Here is a 26126-nt window from a genome sequence, read left to right on the forward strand (position 1 = left end):
GCAATGAAGGGTCTCTCTAGCAGTTAACCATGTCATGCAACATAATTCCCACTCCAGGCCAGCAGAGGGAGCTCGGAACCAGGATTGGGGGAGGAGCGCGCTCTGAGGGCCAGGAGGGGAAATAGGCAGTTAGTGTGAGGAGGGCAACGAGTGTAGACGTGTGGAGAGAAGCTGGGGGTTGAGCTGAGGATAGAGAGCTCCCTCCCAGTGAGAGCGCATGATCTGGAGCCTGGTCTCCACGGTTGTATGGATACTGAAGGTCCTGCAACAGAAACCAGAGGAATAGGAAGCTGTAAATGCTCTATTCCCAACAAAGACTCGGAGGCACAACAGCGACGGGTGAGCCAAGAGAGATAGAGGGCTACAGCTGTCTGCCATACGAGGTAGTTCTCAGAGACGATAAGAAGGAGGAACATCAGTGTAACACAGTACTGGATGTACCTCAAGCCAGCGCTAGGAAGGAGACTACACAACCCATCTGATAGAGAGATCTCTGAGTTGCTTCCAGGCTAGCCTGCTCCTGTGCCATCTGTAATCAGGACCCTGGACTGCATTTGCCAAGTAAAGGTAAAGAAACTGCACCCTGTTGTGTCCTTGCCTTCTTCCTGCAACATCCTCAGCACTGCTACATCTCTGTGCCAAACACTGCACCCTCTTCCTAAACATTCCGCCACACTGCCCTGGGACAACAGCTCTACCTGTGGAGGGCTACACCATCGTTGCTGCACTACACCATCAGTCCCAGAGGATCTGTCTGCAGCGTCGGCTTAACACCTCCCTTGCCGAACACCACAGGTGGCGTCACGAATCACTTATAAACTTTATTCCCAACTCAACCCCTTTCGCATGGGCGCCCAGGGCCACAGACCGGGTCACCGCTGCTGTGACATTCCCCTCTGAAGGACCGGCCCGGTACCGAGTACCCCACAGCCGTGGGAGGGCGACCCATATATACATGCAATTTCTTGAAATCTCATGCACAATGCTGGTCATGAAAATGAAGATTTTCCTCTCCAAAAACTTGCAATACTTTACGTTACGTGACAATGTCCCAAAGGGTGAATATGATGCAGAAGTGTTTGCACCTGAATAGGGTGGTTTCAGATGAATGGGAAGGCCCAGAACTTTGTGCCACAAATTTCGCAGCACATAATCAATGTGTGAATATACCCAAACATGCACAGAATACCCTAAAATTAGAAAATCATGGCTTCCTTCCTGGAACCTCCACTCCACCCTCCCCCAAAGGAAAAAAAAAACAAAAACACCCACATACAGCCCTGATAACAAAACTCAGCTAATCTACTAATGCAAGAATCTGTCAGCAAGTTTTTGCTATGTGATCTGAAGGCAGCATGAGGTAGGGGCTGAGAAAATGATTTTAGCTATGTGTCACTTATGAAGTGGCGTGTGGTTTCAATACAATGGATTTTATCAGCAGGTGATTCAGTGCCTGGACTACAGCTCCTGGGCGCACTGGTCTGACCACGCCCCCTTCTCCGATAAGCAGCTCACTGTCACTATACATTGTATACAGAAAGCTGTGGTGTGGGTGGGGGGGGGGGGTCAACTTTCCGAGCTCTGCTATACGCTACATCTAAAAGCTCAGTTTACTGAGTGCAGCATTGGTGACTGTGATAGAGCGGCGGATTCAGGGTCTCTTTTCCTACATTATGCTGCTCTCAGATGAGGAAGAAAAACCTGGTGACAGATTCCATTTGATGAAAAATGGAAGTTTACACGCATTTAATTTACTGGTATTTTTAGTATAGCAACTTTTTTTCTCCATCACAGCGGACTAGTTTGTAACATTTCTTCTAATCCTAAGAACACTTAGGCTTACATGTAACAACTTTGACACAAATAATCAGCAACAATTTGTTCAAAGGTTGAATGACAGTAAAAAAAAATAGACATTTTACAAGCAAATTACATAAATGATGTGTTAACGCACAGGGCTCAGCAACGTCGGGATTAGTAAACTATGCTAAACTTGCAGTCACATCAAAGAGGATCACTAAAGACGATTGAAACAAAGTGACATTAAGAGGTTTCTTTCTGTCTGTCTGGGAAATCTAGGAACACCCAAACCTACTAATACCTTCGGAACCACTAGGAGAATAAAGCAATATTTGGAACATAGGTTGGACATGCAATATAAAGGAAATTCAACTTCTATTGTATGGAAGAGAAAAACATGGTACACCAATATCTCTCTATCTATATATGTGTATCACCAACCAATCATGAAGCATCTTTCATTTTACCAGAGCTGTTCAAAAGAAGCTGAGCTGTGATTGGTTGCTATGAACAACAGTTTTCCTTGCAACCAATCAATAAGCATCTCTCATTTCACCAGAGCTGAGCTGTGATTGGTTGCTATGTGCAAGTTATCCCACTTGACAACACCTCAGCACACACTGACATGGTGGGAGAACTCTAGCATCTTCGGGAACATAACCTCCCAGCCATTGTCTGCCCCACTGAAAGGAGCAGAGAGCACATGACAGAACTGAATCCCCCCCCCTCCCGTGCCCATATCCCCATCACACATCCTCCATCCCATAGGCACATCTTCCCTCTGAAAGGGATCATTGGTATGGAAGTCAGAGCAATTCTATCCAGGGCTTTGGTTTTGACCCCAGACCTCTCTTATAGGGATCCTTGGTATGGAAGTTAGGACCATTCCACTCAGCTCTGTGGTTCTGACCCCATGGTCTCAAAGGGATCATTGGTATGGAAGTGAGGGCAAATCCACTCTGCGCTTTGGTACCGACCCCAGGCCTTTCTTAAAGGGATCTCCAGTATGGAAGACAGGGCAAATCCATCCAACGCTTTGGTTCCGATCCCAGGCCTCTCTTAAAGGGATCACCTGAATGGAAGTTAGGGTAAATCCCTCAGCACTCTGATTCTCACGCCAGGCTTCTATTAAAGGGATTATTGGTATGGAAGTCAGGACAAATCCACTCAGCGCTCTGGTTCTGACCCCAGGCTGATGGGATGATGTGGGATATTAGGGGTAGCAGTCCGGTGGCTCTGGCTGACGGGATGATGTGGGATATTAGTGGTAGTAGTCAGGTGGCTATGGCTGACGGGATGATGTGGGATATTAGGGGTAGTAGTCAGGTGGCTATGGCTGACGGGATGATGTGGGATATTAGGGGTAGTAGTTCGGTGGCTCTGGCTGACGGGATGATGTGGGATATTAGTGGTAGTAGTCAGGTGGCTCTGGCTGACGGGATGATGTGGGATATTAGGGGTAGTAGTTCGGTGGCTCTGGCTGACGGGATGATGTGGGATATTAGTGGTAGTAGTCAGGTGGCTATGGCTGACGGGATGATGTGGGATATTAGGGGTAGTAGTCCGGCGGCTGTGACGGGATGATGTGGGATATTAGTGGTAGTTGTCCGGTGGCTCTGGCTGACGGGATGATGTGGGATATTAGGGGTAGTAGTTCGGTGGCTCTGGCTGACGGGATGATGTGGGATATTAGGGGTAGTAGTCCGGTGGCTCTGGCTGACGGGATGATGTGGGATATTAGTGGTAGTAGTCAGGTGGCTCTGGCTGACGGGATGATGTGGGATATTAGGGGTAGTAGTTCGGTGGCTCTGGCTGACGGGATGATGTGGGATATTAGTGGTAGTAGTCAGGTGGCTATGGCTGACGGGATGATGTGGGATATTAGGGGTAGTAGTCCGGCGGCTGTGATGGGATGATGTGGGATATTAGTGGTAGTTGTCCGGTGGCTCTGGCTGACGGGATGATGTGGGATATTAGGGGTAAAGTTCGGTGGCTCTGGCTGACGGGATGATGTGGGATATTAGGGGTAGTAGTCCGGTGGCTCTGGCTGATGGGATGATGTGGGATATTAGTGGTAGTAGTCAGGTGGCTATGGCTGATGGGATGATGTGGGATATTAGGGGTAGTAGTCCGGTGGCTCTGGCTGACGGGATGATGTGGGATATTAGTGGTAGTAGTCAGGTGGCTATGGCTGATGGGATGATGTGGGATATTAGGGGCAGTAGTTCGGTGGCTCTGGCTGACGGGATGATGTGGGATATTAGGGGGAGAAGTCCGGTAGCTCTGGTTGACGGGATGATGTAGGATGTTATAGTGAATGTGGCTATGCGGAGTGGGCGGGGATTTGTTATAACTAACCGTTTTTAGTTACTATGACCGGGCTCTTCAGCTAGTGTAATATATATATTTTTTTATTATTTATTTATTACACATACACTAGTACGGTCACTGCCAACTCCACAATAATAAAATAGGGAACTATAAGCAATTATCTATACAGTCCAATTGGACACCCGTTACAGGTTGTGTATGGCTTCAGGAGTGTGGCTTTCAGAGCAAGAGGAGCAGAGCTATTCAATTTTATATATTTCACTCAGAAAGGTAGGCAGTGTTTATAAAAAAAAATAAAATAAATAAAAAAAAAAAAAAAAAAAAAAATATATATATATATATATATATATATATATATATATATATATATATATATATATATATATATATATATATATATATATATATATATATATATATATATATATATATATATATACACACCCAAAAGGCGATACAAAATGGGAACAAAACAATGAGGTATATAGAATTATATACTATGAAAGGAATAGTAAATGAGAAAGTACTAAACTTATGTCACAAAAATCACTTAGAGCTTAGCTGTGGGAGGTACTGTAGTTATGTCTGTTTTCTTAAGGAGTAAGTTGTACCTTCCAAGACTGAAATGACCAAAAAAAATAAAACTCTGATTTTTAATTAAATCAAAGTTACGCCCACATACCTTCCCTTGTTGAGCTCATATGGGGGCTGGTTGTTGGATGTGCTAGGCCTGTTAGAATTTTAAGAGATCCCTAAATTTTGTGATATCTTTGCCCCTGGAGGTCCCAAGTGGTAGATATTGTTGTCATGTTTCCCATCGCAACTTTATGTTTCTATAGAGCTGAAACATGGCATGGATAGCATCATCCATCAGAACAATATTAAGTTGGAGGGGTTAGCATGGAATTGCGGTGATTTGTGTGAATGAATCATGCTCATTCTTTTGCTACGATGTCAAAATGCATCTCCCATGAATATCAGATCGATGCAAACCCCAATATTCATAAGTGATCACTGGCTCCAAGTAGTCTGGGGACTTTTGCTTTTTTTAACCAAAATAATGTTAACCAAGTACCCTAATGTTATTTACATGCACTATTACTTGCATACTATAGGGTATCAGCTCATTTTGTTTTTTTCTAGGGTTTTGTCTGTGAAATAGTCGGTGTTCTTACACATTGCATTTATACCAACTTATACTCCAGCTCATTTCTTTGGCTCAAAAATGAAAAGTAGTAGATTCCATTTAAAGCAAAAACTTAATACACATACGCTCAGAACAATGCAAGACATTTGTATGGTATGTATTGGAAATTTAATACTTTTTTTTTTATGGATAGCATTGATTGTGGAAAGTTATTCTTGACCACATCAAACGTCACACAAATATGACAATTATTATGGTTTATGGATTCTTAAGCTTTCTTCATAGACCTCCTTCTAGTCTCATGGGAGCAGCATCAAGTCATAAGTGTTTTGTCTGATAAGCATTAAACCGTAAGAGCAGCACCGTGACGTCTTCAAGATATTGTAATAGAAAGGGAGAGACATGCTCTTTGGAAACTTCTTACACAGTTGGTACTCTGTATGAAGTCTGTAAATCATGTGAAAAACTACTTTCTGGGAAAGATTCCTTGCAACATATTGGTTCTTTACGTTCTAGGATGTATTAAAGGGAAGTTTTAATGGAATGGCCTTAAGGAAGGGAGTGAAAGATCAAAACAATTTACAAAATTTATTATTAACTATTTTAACAATTTGTCTTTATATTTTCTCATTGACCAAGTGTGAGCATGTTGTCCTTATAATTCCTACAGGACATGATGTTCTCATCAATGCACTGTACCAGTTCATAAATAACCTTGCATGTCACATTTTCAGGCTATAACCTGGGACTTTGGTTATTATTCATTAAACTTGCTGGAACTGGTATCAATCCCTCAGATCCCATGGAGTTTAATGGAGCTGCATAATGGAAATGTCACTGTTCAAGAAGAAGCCTAAGATTGGGGCGGTTCTGTCACTTACACCTGACATTAATCGGAAAGGGACAACAAATCCCAGCTATATGTAATCACAACAATGTGAAAGCCCCTGGTAGTGAAGTTCCACCTAATGTTTTTCTATACTAGTCATTATATTCACTATATTGTATAGAGCTATGAGACCTCAGCACAGTTCTCTATGATGACAGTTTTTGGGTATTGCGGCTCAGCTCTAATTCAAATTTATAGATGAGTTGCAGTACCCAAAAATGGCCACTACACTGTGTAGAGAGCAGTGCTGGTCCAATTCTGCTCTATATACAGCTGCTGCAAACATCTGATCAGTGGGGGTTTCAAAATAAGTTATCAGTTTTAGGTGTGTACCCTATATGAATCTTAAGTGTAATCACTTCCTAGAGACTAATCATCTGTCACTTCTCCGTCAATGGATTCCCAGTTACTGCAGATGCCATAAAGTATACACAAACACCCTAAGGTGGCAATATGGCCACCCATATTTTTTAAATAAATTCAAAAGGGATCTTCCAATCTTCATGGATGTTGTCGTATAGTGCTGGTAAAAACAAGCACTTATTCAGTTTACTTCTTATTTAAATTTTCAGCCATTCTGGAGATATTAACACTTTTGTTTACAGATCGTTGCGTAGGAGACGGATCACCACTGCTTTCTAGCCTTACGCACGGAGCTGAAGTTAGGAGGTAACAGCACGCTACAGCAATCCTGAAAAGCCTTAAAACAGTGCTTACGAGCTCAATAGAAAAGAGCTTGTAAACACTGCACAGGTTGTGCGGTCTAGAACCAGAGGTCTGTCTCCAAGGCAACAAGCTGTAAACAAAAGAAAAAAATGCAGCTGAAACTCATAAGCCGTAAACTGCAAAATTACTTCTATTTACAAGCACTATACAACAAATCCTATTTATGAACATAGGAATATCCCTTTACTTCAAACATTCCCATTTATGAGAACGGCAGCGTTTATCTAATGGAAGCACAGGCCACGTGAGACAGATCATATTTTAGTACGACCCCATCAATCTGCAATACAGAAGAAAGAAGACCATCCAGTGGACGTCCAGGTCTCACAGCAATTGCATTGACTCAAGTAGTGCCAAGGGTGTGGTGGGGGGAGGGTCAGATCAAACAAACATGCGCAATAAATCGATACGGCTTACTTGAACATCTGTTCATGTCGGGTGCTCTTAGTCCATAGTATCCAGGAGGACAGGAATGCAAACATTCTCCATACTGCCTCATCCCTTCTCTTCGCAGAAAGAAAAACATTCTTGGTCGGCAGCGGATGCACCCATTGTCTCTTGAGCACGACAAACAATCTTTGCATACTGGATTTGTTCCATAACTGGCTGTAAAATAAAATGTGCACAGTCAAGTTAAGAAGACCTGGAAGGAGGGCAAGCAAGGACATGTGAATGATATGGACTTTTTACGTTACAGACATAATTATACCAGAGTAGAATGTGCGCAGGATTGGGCAAATGTGGGGCACCCACAATAAAAAAAAAAAAAAACCACAGGAAAGTCAATTAATATTAAAAGGGAATCAGTCAGCAGGATTTTGCTATGCAATCTTCAGACAGCAGGAGATAGAGGCAGAAAAAAATTAAAAAAAAACAAAATTCAGGGATGTGTCACTTGTCAACGTGCACGTGGTTTACTAACTGAGGGACTTATCACTAGGGAAGAGTGGACCCGTGGAAGCTCGGGTTCTTGAACCCTACGCAAACTTGAATCCGGACCTTACTGAAAACAATGATGACCCAAACTTGTGTTGGAAAATGTCTTCTGTGATCAGCACCTCACGGGCCTATAGATTTTGTACATAGAGGAGCCTGGTGTGGGCGGGGTTAGCTGTGATGTGGGCAGGGTTTGCTTTATCAGCTCTGCTTCATTCTAAAAGCGTTGAGGCTATGGTAGTGTCAGAACTGCTGCACCCAGTAAAAGTGATACATCGTATGATTCAGCTTCTCTTTGCCTACATCATGCTGCTCTCAGATGAGGTAGCAAAAAATCTACTGACAGATTCCCTACAATGGCCAACCATGAGACTGTTCAGAAAGACTAGTGAGAGTTTAACAGGAAACAAAAGTAGCACATCACTTCCAATTGGGTCTAGCAATTGGTGGGTGTCACAGAAGTTACTTAGTGGCTGGACATTAGTGAATTATTTTAGCAATTGTCACTTGAGCAAGGGAGGCACCTGCGATGTTGGAGGCGACAGGGGCCTTCCAGGTTGTGTGCACTTGTCGCGCTTATTAGAAAGCAGAAATGAATGGCACCGGAGAATCTCATTAATCCTTTCACTGTCAGAAGACATTTTGATGTTATATGTATTCTCGTGCAATTAGTTTAGGAAAAAAAAATAATCACAAAAACTACTGATTAAATATACAGAAGTTCGCTCCCACATGCCCACCTCTCTCACGTACTTTCCGGTGAAAGAGTTTGATCAAAGTCCCGAGAAGCTCCCCCATAGACTGGTTCAAAGATAGACTTTTTAAAGCGTTTGCAAAGTGTCTGACTGACTGTTGGACCGTGCACAGATTCAGAGAACAGGGCCATCTACAGCTGCCCCATAGAGAATTAAATATTGCAGAGTTGAACATGGATTGGTTGGTCGTCCCCAGCAGACCAAAGCATTTGGAAAGGTATCCTGTCTGAGGCAACACCAGATCACTAGAGTGGGTAGACATGGATTCACAAAACCTAGCCCATTGGCCACATCCGTAATCTTTGGGAACAGACTTTTACTTGACAACTGCCATTCTTCTTTAGATTAGCTGACTTGGAGTGAGGTCACATGAGTGACATGCCACAATGACGTCATGCCAGGCTGGTTAATCAAAAGAGGAGCCGCGCATGTAGCCAGGCAAGAGTCTGTTCTGACAGTTCCCATTCAGTGGCCCCAGATTACAGACGTGGCTCACAAGTTGTGCGAATCGCGAATGACCGACCCTGCATATCACCCATTGATTCCGTCAGTCACCGACAACAATGATTTCACAATCTTCAAGTAAGGGTGAGTGCACACAGTGCGGATTGAGCTGCGGATTTTTCCACGTGGATTTGCAGGTAAAGTGACCTGCAGTTTACCTGCGGATTTGCCAGCGGTTTACCCCTGCGGTTTGACACCTGGACAATGGAACAGGTGTCAAACTGCTGCGGAATCCGCAGAAAGAATTGACATGCTGCGGATTTAAAACCGCTGAAAAATCCACAGTATGTGCACTGCGGTTTCTAAAACCCATTGAATTGCATTATACTGTACATTGCTTGCGGATCTGCAGCGGATCCACAGGGCCAAATCCGCAGGGCCAAATCCGCTGTGGATCCGCAGCACAATCAGCAATGTGCTCACATACCCTAAAAGTAAAACTAGTTACGGTAAGTTGTCCACAACAACCAATCAGAGCACGGCTTAAATTTCATAAACTGCTCTGGTGAAATGAAAGGTGCACTGTAATTGGTTGCTAAGGACAACAAGACTAATTTCCCTATAAAACCATTGATAAGGCCCAAGCAGTTTTTGGAATGACCTGTATCCGTGTGTTGAATCCTGTGCGTCACAATATTTTTTTTCTGACTTGCAAAGAAAAATTTCCAAATAACACAAATGGTTGTAAAGTCTCATCATCATCAAAAAAAAGAGAAGATGAAGACTCAGAAGAAAAACGTTCTGTCAGTCAGGGATTGTGCGTCCCGCTGTTTATTTCAACATAGCCTGTAGGGATTACAGGGCGCTGCACAGTGTCAAAAGGCTGCTAAAGGCCTTTGATGTGATGCGCTACTAGTGAGCTCACCCAGCCGATTGATAAATGACAGACAGGCAATAATTATTCTAAACTCCACAGAGGAGTGAAAAATAAATGAAATGGCAATCAATTGTAAAATATAACCGGGAAGCCCTCGTCTCCAATCATCGGTTTATATAATCACCAATCTGCAGTTCCAAAACTCAATGAATAGCGTTCCAAATGTTAATTATCACCCTTACAGTTGTAGACCATGTTAAGAAAAACATGACCGCCTTTTGACAAAAACCACATCATGCTGGTCCACAGGCTGTGTGTAGTGTTGCACTTCAGCCCCATTCACTGCCAATACCAAAAACACAACCTTCAGGCAAAAAGAAAGCAACTACTTTCTAACCCTTCTCGGTTGCTAAATTATTGGTATAAATTTGGAGAATGATCTATAGCCTCAATCATGGTCATCACTACTAGTATAGTTACGGCTATGGGGCCCAACTGGAAACAGGTTACTTGGATGCAACAACACAGATAATGAGGAGACAGTGGGACTTAACCAGTGTAAGCAAGAAGGCGGCAGGGACCCTCATGTACTTTCTGGGTCGCCCTCCCAGGGCTGTGGGGTACTCGGTACCGGGCCCGATGAGCCTCAATGGGAGATGTAACGGCAGCTGGGACCCGGCCCATGGCCCTGGGCGCCCATTGTGCAAGGGGAAATGTTCAGTGTGCTTATGATGATTAGAATGAATGAGTCGTGATGCCACCTGTGGTGTTCGGCAATGAAGATGTTAAGCCGACGCTGCAGACAGATCCTCTGGGACAGATGGTGTGGTGCAGCGATGATGTTATAGCCCTCCACAGGCAGGGCTAAAGTCCCAGGGCAGAGTAGGTGAAGTGACACTTAGATGGTGTAGTGTAGGGCGCAGGGGATGTAACAGTGCCGGGCAGGTTGATGCAGGAATAAGCGAAGGACACCAGGGCATGTAGTTTCAAAGCTTTACTCACAGTCTGTTGTGGCACAAGAGCCCACATACGTGCCATGTCCTCCGGGTAAGGAGCTCTGCCAACTTCCAGGCAAGATGAAGTACTCCTTTCCAACACTCCACCAACATATGTGCCTTTTCTGAACGTCTCCCTCTTAGCGCCTTTAGTGAAGTACTCACAGTACTGAGTTACACTGGAGTTCCTCCTGTCAGATGTTCCTATGAACTCTACTTGTATGGCAGACAGCTGTAGTCTGCTTCGGGGACTCTGTTGTGAGTTCATTTTCCCCTTCACCGTTGATGTCTGATGAACTCCCTCTGCTGGTGAGGAGAGGTAGTGAAATTGATTGGGTTGGGAAGAACCTGTCATCTGAACAGGTGGTGCCTGATTGGACACCCGGAATCACTGAGTGGATATAAGGCAGCCGACACCCTACATGGGTGCTGGTGATCCTTTCTGCTCTGAGCTCTTGCAAACCAGTTCAGTACCTATCTTCTGAAAGCTAAGTTTTTGCTCTCTTATTTTTCCATGAGATTGTGTCTGTTTACTTAGTGTTTGTGCTCTGCCTGCCCTTGTTGGTACAGGCTGAGCTCCATTTTTGTCTCTGGTCAAGTTGATCTTTTGCTCAGTCTTCAGAATATACCTGAGTGCTGATATAGTGATTTTGAAGTCTAGTGACTTCAGGGCCTTTTTTCTATCAGATGTGTTGGACATTATTTTGGCAGAATTTTTGCGGATTGCAGCCAGCATCTTTTCTGTCCTTTCCTATTTAGTTAGTTGGGCCCCATCGTTTGCTCAACCTGTCTTTCTGTCCATGTTTGTGTTTTCATCTGCTTTTCACTGACAATACAAGTTGGGGGCTGTCTATTGCTTTGGGGTCTGCTCTGGGGCAGTTTAGATTTCCCCTTTCTTTCTTTAGGCTTATTTAGTTCTCCGGCTGTGAACGAGGGGTCTAGGGCACCGTAGGAACCCCCCACAGCTACTGTTAGTTGTGTGAATAGGATCAGGGGTCTGCAATCCGCTAGCTACCAACCTCTCCGGTTTTCTGGACTTAGCTTGTATTTTTGTTTTTTCCTCCTTCGGTGACTCAATCATAACAGGACTCCTTACTACCTAGTCCTGGCTCACTATCAATGCTGTTGTGCCCCCCCAAGTCTGGTGTGGGAATAAAGTGGTGACAACTTCTATTCCTCCGGTGTCTGCTGCAGGACCATTAGTATCCGTACAACCTCGGGGACTGGACGCCGGCCTTGCGCTTAGAACTTGGGAAGAGTTCTCCTCTAACCCTAATCCTTAGTTCTCTTCTTCTCCTCATGTTCCATACTAATCCTTTCCTTCTTATGGAGACTCAGGCTATCAAAGTTCCTTTCCTGTGCCAGTGGACCTAGGTCACTGAGGTCGGCTGCAGCACTCCCTTCATCCATCCCACTCCGGGGATCTCCTCTCACAGACTGACCTCGTCAGACTCCTGTGACAAACTGACTGAATCCTAAACTCTTCCCGCTCTTTTGATGCAAAACTAAACTCCACCCGCCTCGTGTTCCAAGCAGGGAGCCACCAAAGGGTGCTTTGCTACACTACTATGTTGTGTGGGATGCAGGTGTTGGAGCGTGGTCAGGTGTCTCCACCTTACCTGGATGGTGGGGTACAACACCTCAGGAGGAGGTGCAGTACCTTTGTGGCGACTGAACCCTCAGGGGCGCCACACTTCGCTCTCCTTGATGCTGTTCAACTGTGTCACATGTGGCACCCTGATGTTTTATTAATGTTTTGCCATTGTGTGCACTGTATTTGTCATGTACTGTATTGTCATGTATTGTGCTTTAGCTTGGGGATAGATTAGTGAGTAGTGCATGACCATAGGGGGATTAGAATAGAGGGGGCACAGTAGAGATAGAGCATATAATAGATGTAAGCAGTAAGGTTTAAGCAGCATAGGGGTTACGTAGAGGGGAGGAGTTAGAGCAGAGTAGCACAGAGCAGGGGGGTATAGGACAGACTTCCTGGTTCTGTCATAGGCCTGGGCACCTTGCCCAAGGGCAGGACGTGTGAGCAGAGTATTACAGGACATGGGGATAAAGCTGTTTCAATAAGGAGCCCCGGGCTGAGAATCATGCAGGTGGTCACCAGCTTATACAGAACCGTTCTAAGGAAGGATCCGAAGCCAGCGACTGGGATTAGGAGGCAGCTAAGTCAGCGAGCCCGTTACCCTATAACTCGCAGGCAGACCAGGGAAACAGCAGGAAGCTGGTGGGCCTGGAGCACGAGTGGGACAGAGATTGTCCAGAAGGACAGGGATTGTCCAAGGAAACAGGTGGGAAACGGATTGTCCAGGGATATAGTTGAGCTTGCCGGGAAATGGAAGCGGATGCAGAAGAAATCTTTCTCTGTCATCTTGTGCTGCCTGTGTGAGGAATGAAGAAAAGAAGATGTCTCTGTGTTTGACTTGTGCTGCCTATGTGATGAATACACTGCTGTCTAGTAAAGTTCAGCTGTTGGAAAAATACTAGTCTCTGAAGTGATTTGCAGAGCTCATGAATGCGGAGCCAACATGGCAGCAGCTGAGGGGAATCTGACAGAGCCTGTGAGTGTGCTGTGGTGCATGCTGCACATGCAGTACAAAGAACTTTATTTTTTCATGTACAAAGTGTCGGGATGCTCACTGACTGTTGCTTAGTGAACTCACCCATGACCATCACCCCGTGCCACCTTGTTACACCAACACAAAGAAAATTCATCCGTCCTCTATATCATGGATAACAGTAGGAAAGTAAATACCATATTTTCAGTCACTATGAGAACACAGCAATGAGACCAAATACAATATCTATGAAACATTCTACTATCTACACTGCTTTTATTATGTCACGCTTAAACTACTAATGTTTTTATGTCTCTGTTTAAACAGCCATGACTCAGTATTAGGACTGTGGTCATGGCTGAGCACTCTGGTGTTTCTGAGCCCTGGCCTCCTCTCACATGAAAACAGCATTCTTTCACCAGCATACCTGGTCTCTCTCTCACTGCGCCATCAGGGATACCAATGTGGTGTTAAAGCCTTTCTGCAATTGGTTTTGCAAGAATTGAGACAGTCCAGTTCCAATGCAACAAGTGAAACTTTACTTGTACAACTTGGCAGCACATTCTTGTCAGTTACAACATCAACAGCAAGTTCCATGCAGTTCTCATTCTGTTCTTTCCCTGTGCTCAGTTCCACATCCTCCAGTACAATACTGGGTAATAGCGCCTTAGGCGGTACCGCAGCACTCTCCCTGTTCAGTTTCGCCCCGATCCTGAGAGCATCGGCCCATGCAGCTATATGCCACATGTTGAACTTCTGTGCCCTGTACTTTCCCAGACTGCTTCATTTCTCCAGCTATGAACTGCTGCAATCCTGCTGCTTGACACCATACTTCTGTCCTATAGACTCCAAATGACTAAGCTTCTCTTCTTTAATGTTACGTGAGTGCTGTGGCCCTCTGGGTCTAGAGCCCATGTGGACTATTCAGGAGACTGGGCCCTTCTGACTACCTAAGGGAACGTTCCTAGCTTACCACACAGCAGCCCCTCCTATGGTTAACCCTTTCCTATACTATTCACTAGCTGAAAGCTCTGTCCACTATAATGCCTCATCTAGTGGCCAATCCAATAACTACACTTACACTATACATAGCAGCATTACAACGGTATAACATTATACATACAGTATATACATTTAGCAAGACAGTAATACACAACAGTGTAGCAGTACAATTATATAGACATCGTAATACACTTAATCGTGTAGCAGTACCATAATGTATTAACAAATATACATACACTGATAATATATGGCACCGGGATGAAAGAGAAAGGCAAGGTCATTATCGTAATATATCATACCCCCTACACCAGTAAGCTCCTCTGGCTCAAGCGTGGGTCACCAGCATTTCCTACTAGGCCGCAAGGCCTAGATATGCTAGTCACTGAGTATACAGTGTGTTGTTGCACCGGCTGCCTCCATTGCCTGAAGAGCGGCCCGGGCCTACACCCTGTACCGCATGTCTATGCTGGAGGTAGCAGTCCACAGGTATGGTCCTTTGCTGCATCCGGATAGTCTCCGTAGCTTGGTTCGGATCTGGTCACGGTCCTCTACTGGAGTGGACCCAGGATCTTCAAAGCTCAGGCCTTCTCCAGCATCTGACTGCTCTCAAACCCTTCTGTGGCGATGGTGGCTGTAAGCCCACCTCACAGACATACAACCCTCCCAGAACAGGTCCTGTGGCCAACTACCCCCTTTCACAGTCCATCCAGGCGATTTATAATTAGTAAATGCAACATGGGTGTCCTGGTGTCATATTCAATCTCCTCCCATGAGCATGCACTTCCACTCTTGGGGTTCTTACGGCTATAGTTCTCTTTACTTTCACTTTTGATCAGTAGATCGTGGTATTTGCTAGCAGACAATCTGCTAAGCATCAACTGTACTCTACTAAAGGGGGCCCTTTTACATTCAGATGCAAGGAGCAGGTAGGGTTGAGAGTCTGGAAGATATAACAAAATGTAATATGACCTAATTTGAATATTATGAAGCACCATGATTAACCCTGCTGTGTGCATGATCTTTACTATGCGGTCATGCACTTGTGCTATGACAGTGGATCGCCATCCAGGGCAGTGGGGTACTCGGTACCGGGCCAGTGTCTCAGAGGGATGTGTCACAGTGGCAGTGACCCGGCCCGTGGCCCTGGGCGTCCATGCAAAAGGGGTGAAACGTAGCTGAATAAAGTTTATAGGTGGATGATATGTGACGCCACCTGTGGTGCTCGGCAAAAAAGGGGTTAAGCCAACGCTGCAGGCAGATCCTCAGGGACAGATGGTATAAGGTATCAAGATGCAAGAGCTCCCCACAGATAGAGCTGTAGTCCCAAGGCAGTAGTAATGCAGTGTTGAGGAAGAGGGTGTAGTGTTAGGCACTGTGATGTCTAATTCACCGCACACTCAGATTTTATGCAAATGGGTGTTCATTTTATTACATGTGGGAGCCAAACAAGAATATATAGCACACAATAGAAGCGATATAAATAAGACGTTTCGGCTCAGCCCGAGCCTTTATCACTTTATTGCTTAATCCAGAGTTGGAAATTTGCATAGGGTGCAGAAGGAGAAGAAAATCTCTCAAGAAGGCAGCCCAAGATAAGTGGCTAGAAGTGTGCTTAAGAGGGAAGCACTCCCGCGCCTGTCAGTCGTGGCTCCCACATGTAATAAAATGAACACCCATTTGCATAAAATCTGTCTGAGTGTGCGGTGAATTAGACTAATTTGAGATTGGGACCTACTGGTCCGTTGCACCTGCACCTCGTTATTTTGACTAGAGTGCATGCTAACTCCCCAATTTAGGCACAGATGTAGCAGTGCTGAAGGGGTTGCAGGAAGAAGGCAATGACACAACAGGGTGCAGTTTCATTTTCCTTTACTGTGCTTTGTGAGTGCAGTCCAGGATCCAGATTACAGATGGAACAGGAGCTGATCAGCCTGAAAGCAACTTAGGAATCTCTCTATGCAGATGGGTTGGCAAGTCTCCTTTCTAGCGCTTATCTGAGGCACTTGCAGTACTGAGTTACACTGAAGTTTCCCTTGCTTGCTCTCTTTAGAACTCCCCTCGTATGGCAGACAGCCATAGCCTCCTTTGTTATGAATGAGTCACCGGAGGAGGAAAAAACAAAAACACAAGCTAAGTCCAGAAAACCGGAGAGGTTGGTAGCTAGCGGATTGCAGACCCCTGATCCTATTCACCACAACTAACAGTAGCCGTGGGGGATTCCTACGGTGCCCTAGACCCCTCGTCACAGCCGGAGAGCTAAATAAGCCTAAAGAAAGAAAGGTGAAATCTAAACTTCCCCAGAGCAGACCCCAAAGCAATAGACAGCCCCCAACATGTATTGTCTGTGAAAAACAGATGAAAACACAAACACAGATAGAAAGACAGGCTGAGCAAACGATGGGGCCCAACTAGATAGGAAAGGACAGAAAAGATGCTGGCTGCAATCACACAAAAAACCCTGCCAAAAATAATGTCCAACACGTCTGATAGAAAAGGCCCTGAAGTCACTAGACTTCAAAGTCACTATATCAGCACTCAGGTATATTCTGAAGACAGAGCAAAGGGATCAACTGATCAGAGACAAAAATGGAGTTCAGCCCGTCCCAACCAGGGCAGGCTGAACACAAACACTAAGTAAACAGACAAAATCTCATGGAAAAATAGCAGAGCAAAAACTTAGCTATTAGTAGACAGGAACTAAACTGGATGCCAGAGCTCAGAGCAGAAAGGATCACCAGCAAACCCTGCAGGGCGTCGGCTGCCTTATATCCACTCAGAAATTCCAGATGTCCAATCACACTCCACCTGTTCAGATGACAGGTTCTTCCCATCCAGATCAACTTCACTACCTCCTTTCACCAGCAGAGGGAGTTCATCAGACATCAGAGGTGAAGCAGAAAATTAACTCATAACACTCCTTTTTTTGGCTCACACAAGTTGCTGCTGTGCCTCCGAGTGTTAGCTGAGAACAGAGCATTTACAGCCTCTTTGTTCCTCCGGTTTCTGCTGCAGGACCATCAGCATCCATACAACCTTGGATACCAGACTCCAGACCATGTGCTACAGCTAGAAGTGAGCATGAATTCTGCTCAATCCTCCAGCTCCTCTTTCATCCACACGAACTGAACTAACTTCCCTTTCCTTGGCCCTAGAGAGCAGCTCTGGCCCCAGTTTGGTTCAGAGCTCCCTCTGTTGGCCTGGAGTGGGAACTGTGCTGTATTTGTCTGATAGAGAGACCCTTCATTGCTTCCAAGCATGACATCACACTCCCTAGGAGGAAGGTAATGCCACTGTGGCGACCATACTCCTGGGAGCGCCACAACAGTGTAAGGAGGTGGCGGGGACCCTCATGTACCTTCTCTCTCCTTAACACTGTTCACTTGTGTCACATGCAGCGCCCTGATGTTTTATTAATGTTTTATTATTGGATGCATTGTAATGGAAATGTATTTGTCATGTGTTGCCCATAAGCTTAGGGATAGATTAGGAAGTAGTGCAGGACCATAAGGGGATTAGAATAGAGGGGGCACATTAGAGATAAAGAATATGATAGATAAGAGTGTTAGTTAGATACAGGCAGCATAGGGGTTAAGCAAATGGGAAGAGTCACAGCAGAGCAGCACAGAGCAGGGAGGTATAAGAAAGGCACTTCCTGATTAGAGGCAGGCACCCGGGCATCTTGCCCAAGGGCAGGGCATGTGAGCAGAGTATTCTAGGCCGTGGGGATAAAGCTGTTACAGTAAGGGGCCCCGGGCTGAGAATCGTGCAGATGGTCACCAGCTTATACAGAGCCATTCCAAGGAAGAATCTGAAGCTAGCAGCTGGGATTAGGAGGCAGCTGAGTCAATGAGCCCGTTACCCTATAACTCGCAGCCAGACCTGAGACTGGAAGGAAGCTGGTGGGCCTGGAGCACGAGTGGGACAGAGATTGTCCAGAAGAGGAAACAGGTGGATTGTCCAAGGAAACAGGTGGAACACGGATTGTCCAGGGATATAGTTGAGCTTGTCGGGAAAGTAAAGATGATGCAGAAGATAGTCTGTCCGGATGACAGGGAAAGATAAGATGTCTCTGTGTTTAACTTGTGCTGCCTATGTGATGAATACACTGCTGTCCAGTAAAGTTAATCTGTTGGAAAAAGACCTAGACTCTGAAGTGATTTATGGGGCTCATGGATGTGGAGCCAGTGTGACAGCAGCCGAGGGAAATTTAACAGTGACTGAGTGTTATGCTTTATGTGCAACTGAAGGATCTTTGCATTTCGTGTGTGGGGCGCCAGGGTTTGGGGACAGATCAGCCAGTTGCCACGACTACCACCCTGGCCACCTTAAAACATCACCTGTAAATTTATATTTCAAAATTACATTTGTTTCTTTTTGTTTCCCAATTCATCGTGAGGTCACAGGAGCGTGCAGCATTTCTGTGCAATAATATTACCATGTATATTAGCCCTATACACAAACATTGCTGTTTTGTTGTATCTTTACTACGAGATCACCAAGCACTTTCGTACAGTCAATTTTCTGGAGGTCTTATACCTGTACGGTGAGATCCCTGGGTTCCTTAGCTCTGTACAATGAGAGTTTGTCTCATGTTCCCCTTTTCAGGAGAGCAGCACTTTTGTCTCATTGCCTTCTGCTGCCGGGCGCTGGTGTGCTCCTGAAGACATTACAGCATGGGATTGCAGCAGATTCTGTGAGGTAAAACAAGTTTTTAAACAGGCAGGGAAAGGTTTTACCTCACAGAAAGTCAGGTGCAGTCTTCGGCTGTCCTGTCTTTAATCCTCTCTTTTGCTTCATCCCGTGCCCAGTAGCTGCGATACGATAAGACCGTGTCCCTGTATGGTCAGACATCAGACATTACACAGTACACAGCAGTGGCATATTTACTGTATAAGATTTTCTCTGAGCAGGAATATTTTTTTTTTAAACTCATCCAATTGTGGAACTTCTTTTCATTACAAGATATATTGATTAAAGTGTACTTTGCTTATGGGTCAACATCCTTAAGCAGTCCATGGCTGTTCTATCCATCATTGGATGATTTGGGGGTGCGTATGTGGACTATGTAGGGGGCGCTTCCACTCCGGAATCAATGTCAACCCCTTCTTGACCCATCTATGTACTCGGCAAATTGTTTGCCGTCCTCTACTTAGGCTTATCACCCAGAGGCGTATCCGGGGGGGGGCAGCCGGGGCATGTGCCCCGGGTGCAGCCGACAGAGGGGCGCCATCAGTCCTCTTGATGCGGCGGTCCAGGGTCGAGGCTCCCAGTCGGCGGCATTCTGCCGCCCCCACACAGATTCTCCCGTTCTCTGAGCCAGCTGTCAAACTGACAGCCGGCTCAGAGAAAGTGCTGCTTGTCGGTCGGTGACTCGGTGTACAAGCGTCTTCAGGTGTCAGACGCTAGTACATGTGACTCACTTGTTGCTGTAATCTCTGACCGCCGCCGGGCGCCGGCACTTCTGCACTTCAGAGGCGAAGACACAGGGCACAGGCAGCATTGTGGTTGGTGGTAAGTGCTCCAGCTCCAGACGGGGTAATGGAGCTGAAGACACTGAAGATCAATGGTGGAAATGTAAGGACATGCTCTGGGGGGGCTAGGAAGGGATGGTTGGGTGTCGGGGACGCTATATGGAGTGCATGGGTGGATGAGTGCAAACAGATGCATGTGGTGTAGAAACATGGGGAGAAGGGGACCGAAATCTGAGGACATTATAGGGGGGATACTTTATGTAAGGGGGGATTTGGAGTGGGGATGAGGGGGTATTTTATGTGTGGAGAGATTTGGAGTGGAGATGAGGGGGTACTTTATATGTGGGGAGACTTGGAGATAAGGGGGTACTTTTTGTGTGGGGAGATTTGGAGTGGAGATGAGGGGATACTTTATGTGGGGGGGATTTAATGTGTGGGGAGATTTGAGGACACAACGAATAGTATGTATGAGGGCATGTATGAGGAAACAGTATGGGGGATGGGTGCAGACAGTATGGGGAGCGAACAGGTAAATGTATGTGGACACAGTGAGTAGCGATGGGAAAAATGTATGGGGAGTGAGGGTGATGGGATATGTGTAGACACAGTATGGGGAGTCAGGGGTATGTGTGAGCAGACAGTATAGAGCAGTGATAGCGAACCTTTCTGAGACCGAGTGCCCAAACTGCAACCTAAAACCCAATTATTTATGACGAAGTGCCAACACATGTCAAATGCCCCATCATTGTCCCCTTCATGTAGAAATATGCCCCATCATGATCCCCTTCATGCAAAAATATGCCCCATCATGATCCCCTTCATATAGAAATATGCCCCATCATGATCCCCTTATTGTAGAAATTGCCCATTCCACCACCTCCATCATTTCCTCCTCACCATCACCCCATCATTGTCCCCCTCCCCATCGGCCATCTCCCCATCACTCCCATCATTGGCCCTCTCCACATCACTGACAAACAAACACAAACACACACACTCCACAGTGGCCACACACACCAGCGGCCTCACTCACCTCTCCGCACACCGTGTGAGAAGCAGGAAGTGCAGCTCCGGATCAGTGAGGCGAGGCCACATGCCAGCTGAGAGGGCTCTGCGTGCCCTCTCTGGCACGTATGCCATAGGTTCGCCATCACTGGTATAGAGAGTGAGGGGGTAAATATATGAGGAGACAGTATGGTGAACAGAGAGATGTTAAAGGAGACAGTATGAGGAGGGAGGGGATAGTGTGGTGAGACAGTGTATTGCAGACATTTTTATTTAGGAGCATTAGGCCTCTTTCACACATCAGGTTTTCGCCGTCAGGCGCGATCCGGCGCTTTTGACAGAAACCGGATCCGGCGAAATGCAATGCCGGATCCGGTTCCCCCCCATTGACTTGCATTTGCGCCGGATGGCCATGCGTTTCATCCGGTTTTCGCCGGATCCGGCAATGTGTCGCGATCCGGCGTCTGGAAAAAACGGCTACTGTAACGTTTTGTCTCCGGCGAAAAAGCCGGACACGCCGGATCCGGCGCGTCCGGCTTTTTCACACAATGAAAGCCTATGAGCGCCGCAATGCGCCTGATCTGGCGAAAGCCGGATCCAGTGGCCGGATCCGTTTTTTTTGGTCTGAGCATGCTCAGTAGCTCTGCCCACAAGACATATATAAAAGCAAGACAGTGGGACCCACAGCCACACCCAACATGCCACCCAAGAAAGCAACCAAGCGCAGCAGGAGAAGGCAGGAGACCACTGCAGCACCATCAGCACCACCACCACCCCAAATGGAGCAGCAAATGGAACATGCTGAGGAGGGGAGGCCAGCAGCAGAAGAGAGACGGTAATTATCAAATCCCCCATTCCTCCAAACTAGGGCTATTGAATATCAAGATATTCATTGGCCCTTTGTTTCTCTTTATTCAACAGCCGCCCAATAGATGCAGCAGCAGCAGCAGCAATGGCAGCAGCTGGAACACCACCCACAGGCATGGAGTGTGGCCACCAGGAAGACAGCACATCATCTTCTGGGAGCCCTCCCTCGCATCGTCAGCGTTTGACGGTAAGTTTTTATTTCCAAAATCCATCATCTCTGTAATATATGTCTATTCATTGCCTTTTATTTCAAAACAGGATTCACAAAATGAAGGAGCTCCCAGAAGAAGAAGGAAGGGGTGGACAGACACCTGGAGTGGGCTCACAATTGGTAAGTTTTTTGCATCAAACGCAGAAACCCAACATCACACTACACACAACACATAGAAAACAATGTTCTGCAGACCACACACAGCAAACAAATGCCTACATCCAAAGACATAACATTTTTTGTTTTCTTCTCTAGTCTTCCCAATCTGGTGCTCGGCCAAGAGGTCCTCGCAGTGCCTCCCAGGGTCGTCGGCGACAGCAATGCAGCGGTCACCAGCGTGTAAGTATAAATATTTTTGCTTTGTTTTTTTGCACTTTTTATTTCATTTCTTTTGTGGAGGCTAATTATGTTATTTTTGTCTTTTTCTTTAACAGCCTTCACAGCGTGCTCCTGACTCTGACGGTGAGGATGGAGGACTCGATGTGGACCACCTCATCGATCTCGTCAGAAAAAGGGAGCCGCTCTGGAATATGGCTGACCGCCGCCACGCTGACCTGATCGTTACCCGACGACTCTGGGAGGAAATCTGTTCGCTCCTTGTGGGCCGCTGGGAGGACCTCGATGTTCGGGCCCAGATTAAAGAGCGTAAGTATATACAGTACCGGTTGCTTGATGTAAACCAGTGTTTCCCGAACTCCAGTCCTCGTGGTCCCCACGGATCATGTGTTCAGGATTTCTATTTACTATGGAAATCCTGAAAACATGACCCTTGGGGGACCATGAGGACTGGAGTTTGTGAAACACTGATGTTGTATACTAACCACTCCTTTCTCGTTTCAGGGAACAGAATTGTGAATCGGTGGCAGTCTGTGAGGGATCGTTTCAAGAAGGAGTTCAATAAAGAGATGCGGGCCCCGAGTGGATCTGGAGGACGCAGGAGCAAGTACAAGTACGCACGAGCCCTGTCGTTCCTCCGGGAGACAATGCTCACCAGAAGGTAAATATTACACACCACATGTGACAAAAAAATGTTTAGATGTAACTTTTTTTTTTTCAGCCAGGGCCATACCATGTCAGTATTTTAATTGTTTTTTTTTCTCTTTATTCCACAGCACGGTGAGCAGCACTCGGGAGCCTGCACGATTGGACCCTTCTGAGGCGATCCCTGAGGAGACCGGCACCGAGGGACACTTCGACCGCCCCGGTACATCTGCACCTTCCCAGCCTTCCCACACATTCGACCCATCTGTCCCATCCACCAGCACAGGAGCATCGTGGCCGCCTACATTACATGAAGCTGCTGGTGAGGAGATCGCTTTCCCTTTACCCCACCCTTCTGCCCCTGCCACCTCTAGTACACCTGCGGGTACTGGGCGGCAGCGGCAGAGGGGTCAGGAAAAGAGTTATGCGCCAGAGTTCTTGCATCTGAATGCATCTTTCCAGAACTGTCTAAAAGTCTTGTCAGACAAATCTCCGCAGGCTTTCAGCAGATCAACTCCAGCATTCTGGAGGTGAAGACACTTCTGCAAACCATGCATTCAGAAGCAAGATCTTCGCCAAACCACACCTTTTTCAGGTCTGTTGTGGAGCGCATGGCAACACTATCTCCTACCCAGCAGATGCATGTAATGCATTCGTGCCACGGTGCTCTACAGCAGGTTACCTCCCAACCTCCACCTCCCACCACTGTAGTTCCTCCACCTGCACCCCCTCCAGCCACTTTCCATCCTCCCCCTCCTATTACATCTGCACCCCCTCCAGCCACTTTCCATCCTCCCCCTCCTATTACATACCAGCAACCTCACCAGTACCAGCAACCTTCCCAGTACCAGCAACCTCCCCACTTCCAGCAACCTGCCCCGCACCAAACTCCTTCCCCATACAACTTTCCATCAACATCATCTGCTCCTACAGTCCCTGCCCAACCTTCCACTCCACCGCCCACCACCTCTTCTGCCTCCCACATGTCCACCCATTCTGTAGCTTTTTCCACACCATCAACTCTAACTGTTCCTTCCCCACCACGATCCCAGTCCTCTCTCCACACTCCCATTGTCGAAGTGTCCCGCAGCCCCTCCAGCAGTATTTCCACCCCACACTACACCGAGTTATAATGTTTTTTTTGTAATAAAAATGCCCATTTGGTTGGTTTCAAACCTTTATTAAAAAAGTTTTTTTAACTTTAAAAACAGTTTACACAAAAAAAAATATTTTAAATAAAAGTTAAATTATTGTTTACACTGGTTGTCTGTCATTTCTTTCTGCGGCGAAATATGTTTAAAAAAAAGGTTAAATACAGGGTATTTAAAAGGTAAAAAGGTATTCAAAACCAGGTATATAACTGTGGGTAAATTTTAGCTTTTTGCCACAGTTGTGTTCCTGGTTGTGTTTGAAGCAAAGTATTTCACCTGAAAAGTTGTGTTTATTGTTGGTGATTTCCTAACAATGTACACAACTTTTGTTAAAAGGTGAAATACTTTGCATAAAACACAACCAGGTACACACCTGTGGCCTAAAGCTAAAAATAGTAAGACCATGACAAGATAGCCAACTTTGGTTGGCAAAGGTATATACTGTTGGTCCAGAAGGTACACAAATTTGGTTAGGGCACAAATCTTTCACACTCTGTCATCCTGCCAGTGTACTCTGCCTTGAGGTGACAAAGTATAGTGCAAAATTGTCCCTCATTACTGAAACCGTCACAGAACTTCTAGTGGTAATATTTCCAATGACAACATCCATCTTCGCCAGTAACTTGCTCTTCTCTCCAACCTGCACTTTCTCCTCTACAACCTGTCAAAGAAGGGATGTAGGAACATGCTATATATAGTTTTCCAGTAGCCAATCCCGTTCGGAAGGCCACGGATCCGGTTTTGTCTGTCAAGAACAAGACGGATCCGGCAGAAAACCGGATCCGGCACATCAGGTTTTACAAAACATTTGCCGGATCCGGCATTCCGGCACGACGCCGGATCGCGCCTGACGCCGAAAACCTGATGTGTGAAAGTAGCCTTATAAAAACACTTCTATCTTTAAGGGGATTGTGTGGAGATTTGCTGCAGAAGACCGGAGAAGATGGAAGCCTGCAGAGACAAGATGTGGATGAGAAAACTCATCATGGGGTCAGGACAAGAAAAAAAAAAAAAAAAAAACGAACGACTCCAGAGACGACATCTATAAGGTACCTGGATGTAAATATTTGTGATTCTGACTAATTCTCATGTTTTTATTTGTTAGGAACATTAAAGAGGTTCTCCAGGTTTCTGCTGAGTCTGCAGTCATTCTATGTGACTGCAGACTTCTGAATTCTCACAGTGCTCACTGAACGCTGTTAGGATTCTCTCGTACCGGTAATTTACATACATGCGGTCACATGCTGACTAGACATGCATGGCTTCACTCAATGAAAATGAACCGAGCGAGGCCGGGCACGTCTAGTCGGAATGTGGCCAGAAGTATATAAAATCACATACATGTGCTGATATGACTCTTGCCACCGGTACAGGAGAATCCTAAAAGTGTGCAGTGCATTCGTTGTGAGAATTCAGAAGCTGCAATGTCAGGATTCAGCTCTGCAGGTTCCAGTAGTCATCATATGGACACTTCACTCATATGAGACTTTCTTACTTATGGTCCTGTGACAACGATCTTCTTTTCCTGCTTCTCTGTTTTTCACTGAACATTAGGAAGAGCAGCTCGTGAGTACAGGACTAAGGCCGGGGTCACACTAACCGACGCAAAATACGGTCAGTATTTTACATGTGTAATACGGATGAATGGCCCCTAAACAGTGCTCCATATGTCATCCGTAATCAAGGTGTGGTCACGTATTTTGCGCATGTCAGCATCCGTATGGCGAGATTTTCTCGCAGGCTTGCAAAATGGACATATAATGGAGCCCTATGACAGGGTTTATAACATAAACCAAAGAATAGATATAGACACATAGAATGCATAATATATATATATATATATATATATATATATATATATATATATATATTTATTGTGTATTCTATGTGTCTATATCTATTCATTCGTTTCTTTATTAAACCTGTCAGTGTGAGTTTACAGTATAGCGCACTGAATTGCCAGCTTTGCTA

General features: G+C 45.8%; 1 protein-coding gene across 3 annotated transcripts in view; it reads right to left on the reverse strand.

Moving 5' to 3' along the window:
* RSPO2 (R-spondin 2) overlaps positions 1-26126 on the reverse strand; it is a 183939-nt gene that overhangs the window by 46960 nt on the left and 110853 nt on the right. For all 3 annotated transcript variants that reach the window (XR_012234915.1, XM_073590181.1, XM_073590182.1), the window contains one exon: positions 7311-7499. Coding sequence is in view for 2 of the 3 variants with exons in the window: in XM_073590181.1 (XP_073446282.1) it covers positions 7311-7499 (189 nt within the window). In the remaining variant the exon portion in view is untranslated. The remainder of the gene's footprint in view (positions 1-7310; positions 7500-26126) is intronic.

The sequence above is a fragment of the Dendrobates tinctorius genome, unplaced genomic scaffold, assembly GCF_039654945.1.
Source record: "Dendrobates tinctorius isolate UK_male_01 unplaced genomic scaffold, ASM3965494v1 ptg000116l, whole genome shotgun sequence".
NCBI classification, from domain to species: Eukaryota; Metazoa; Chordata; class Amphibia; order Anura; family Dendrobatidae; genus Dendrobates; species Dendrobates tinctorius.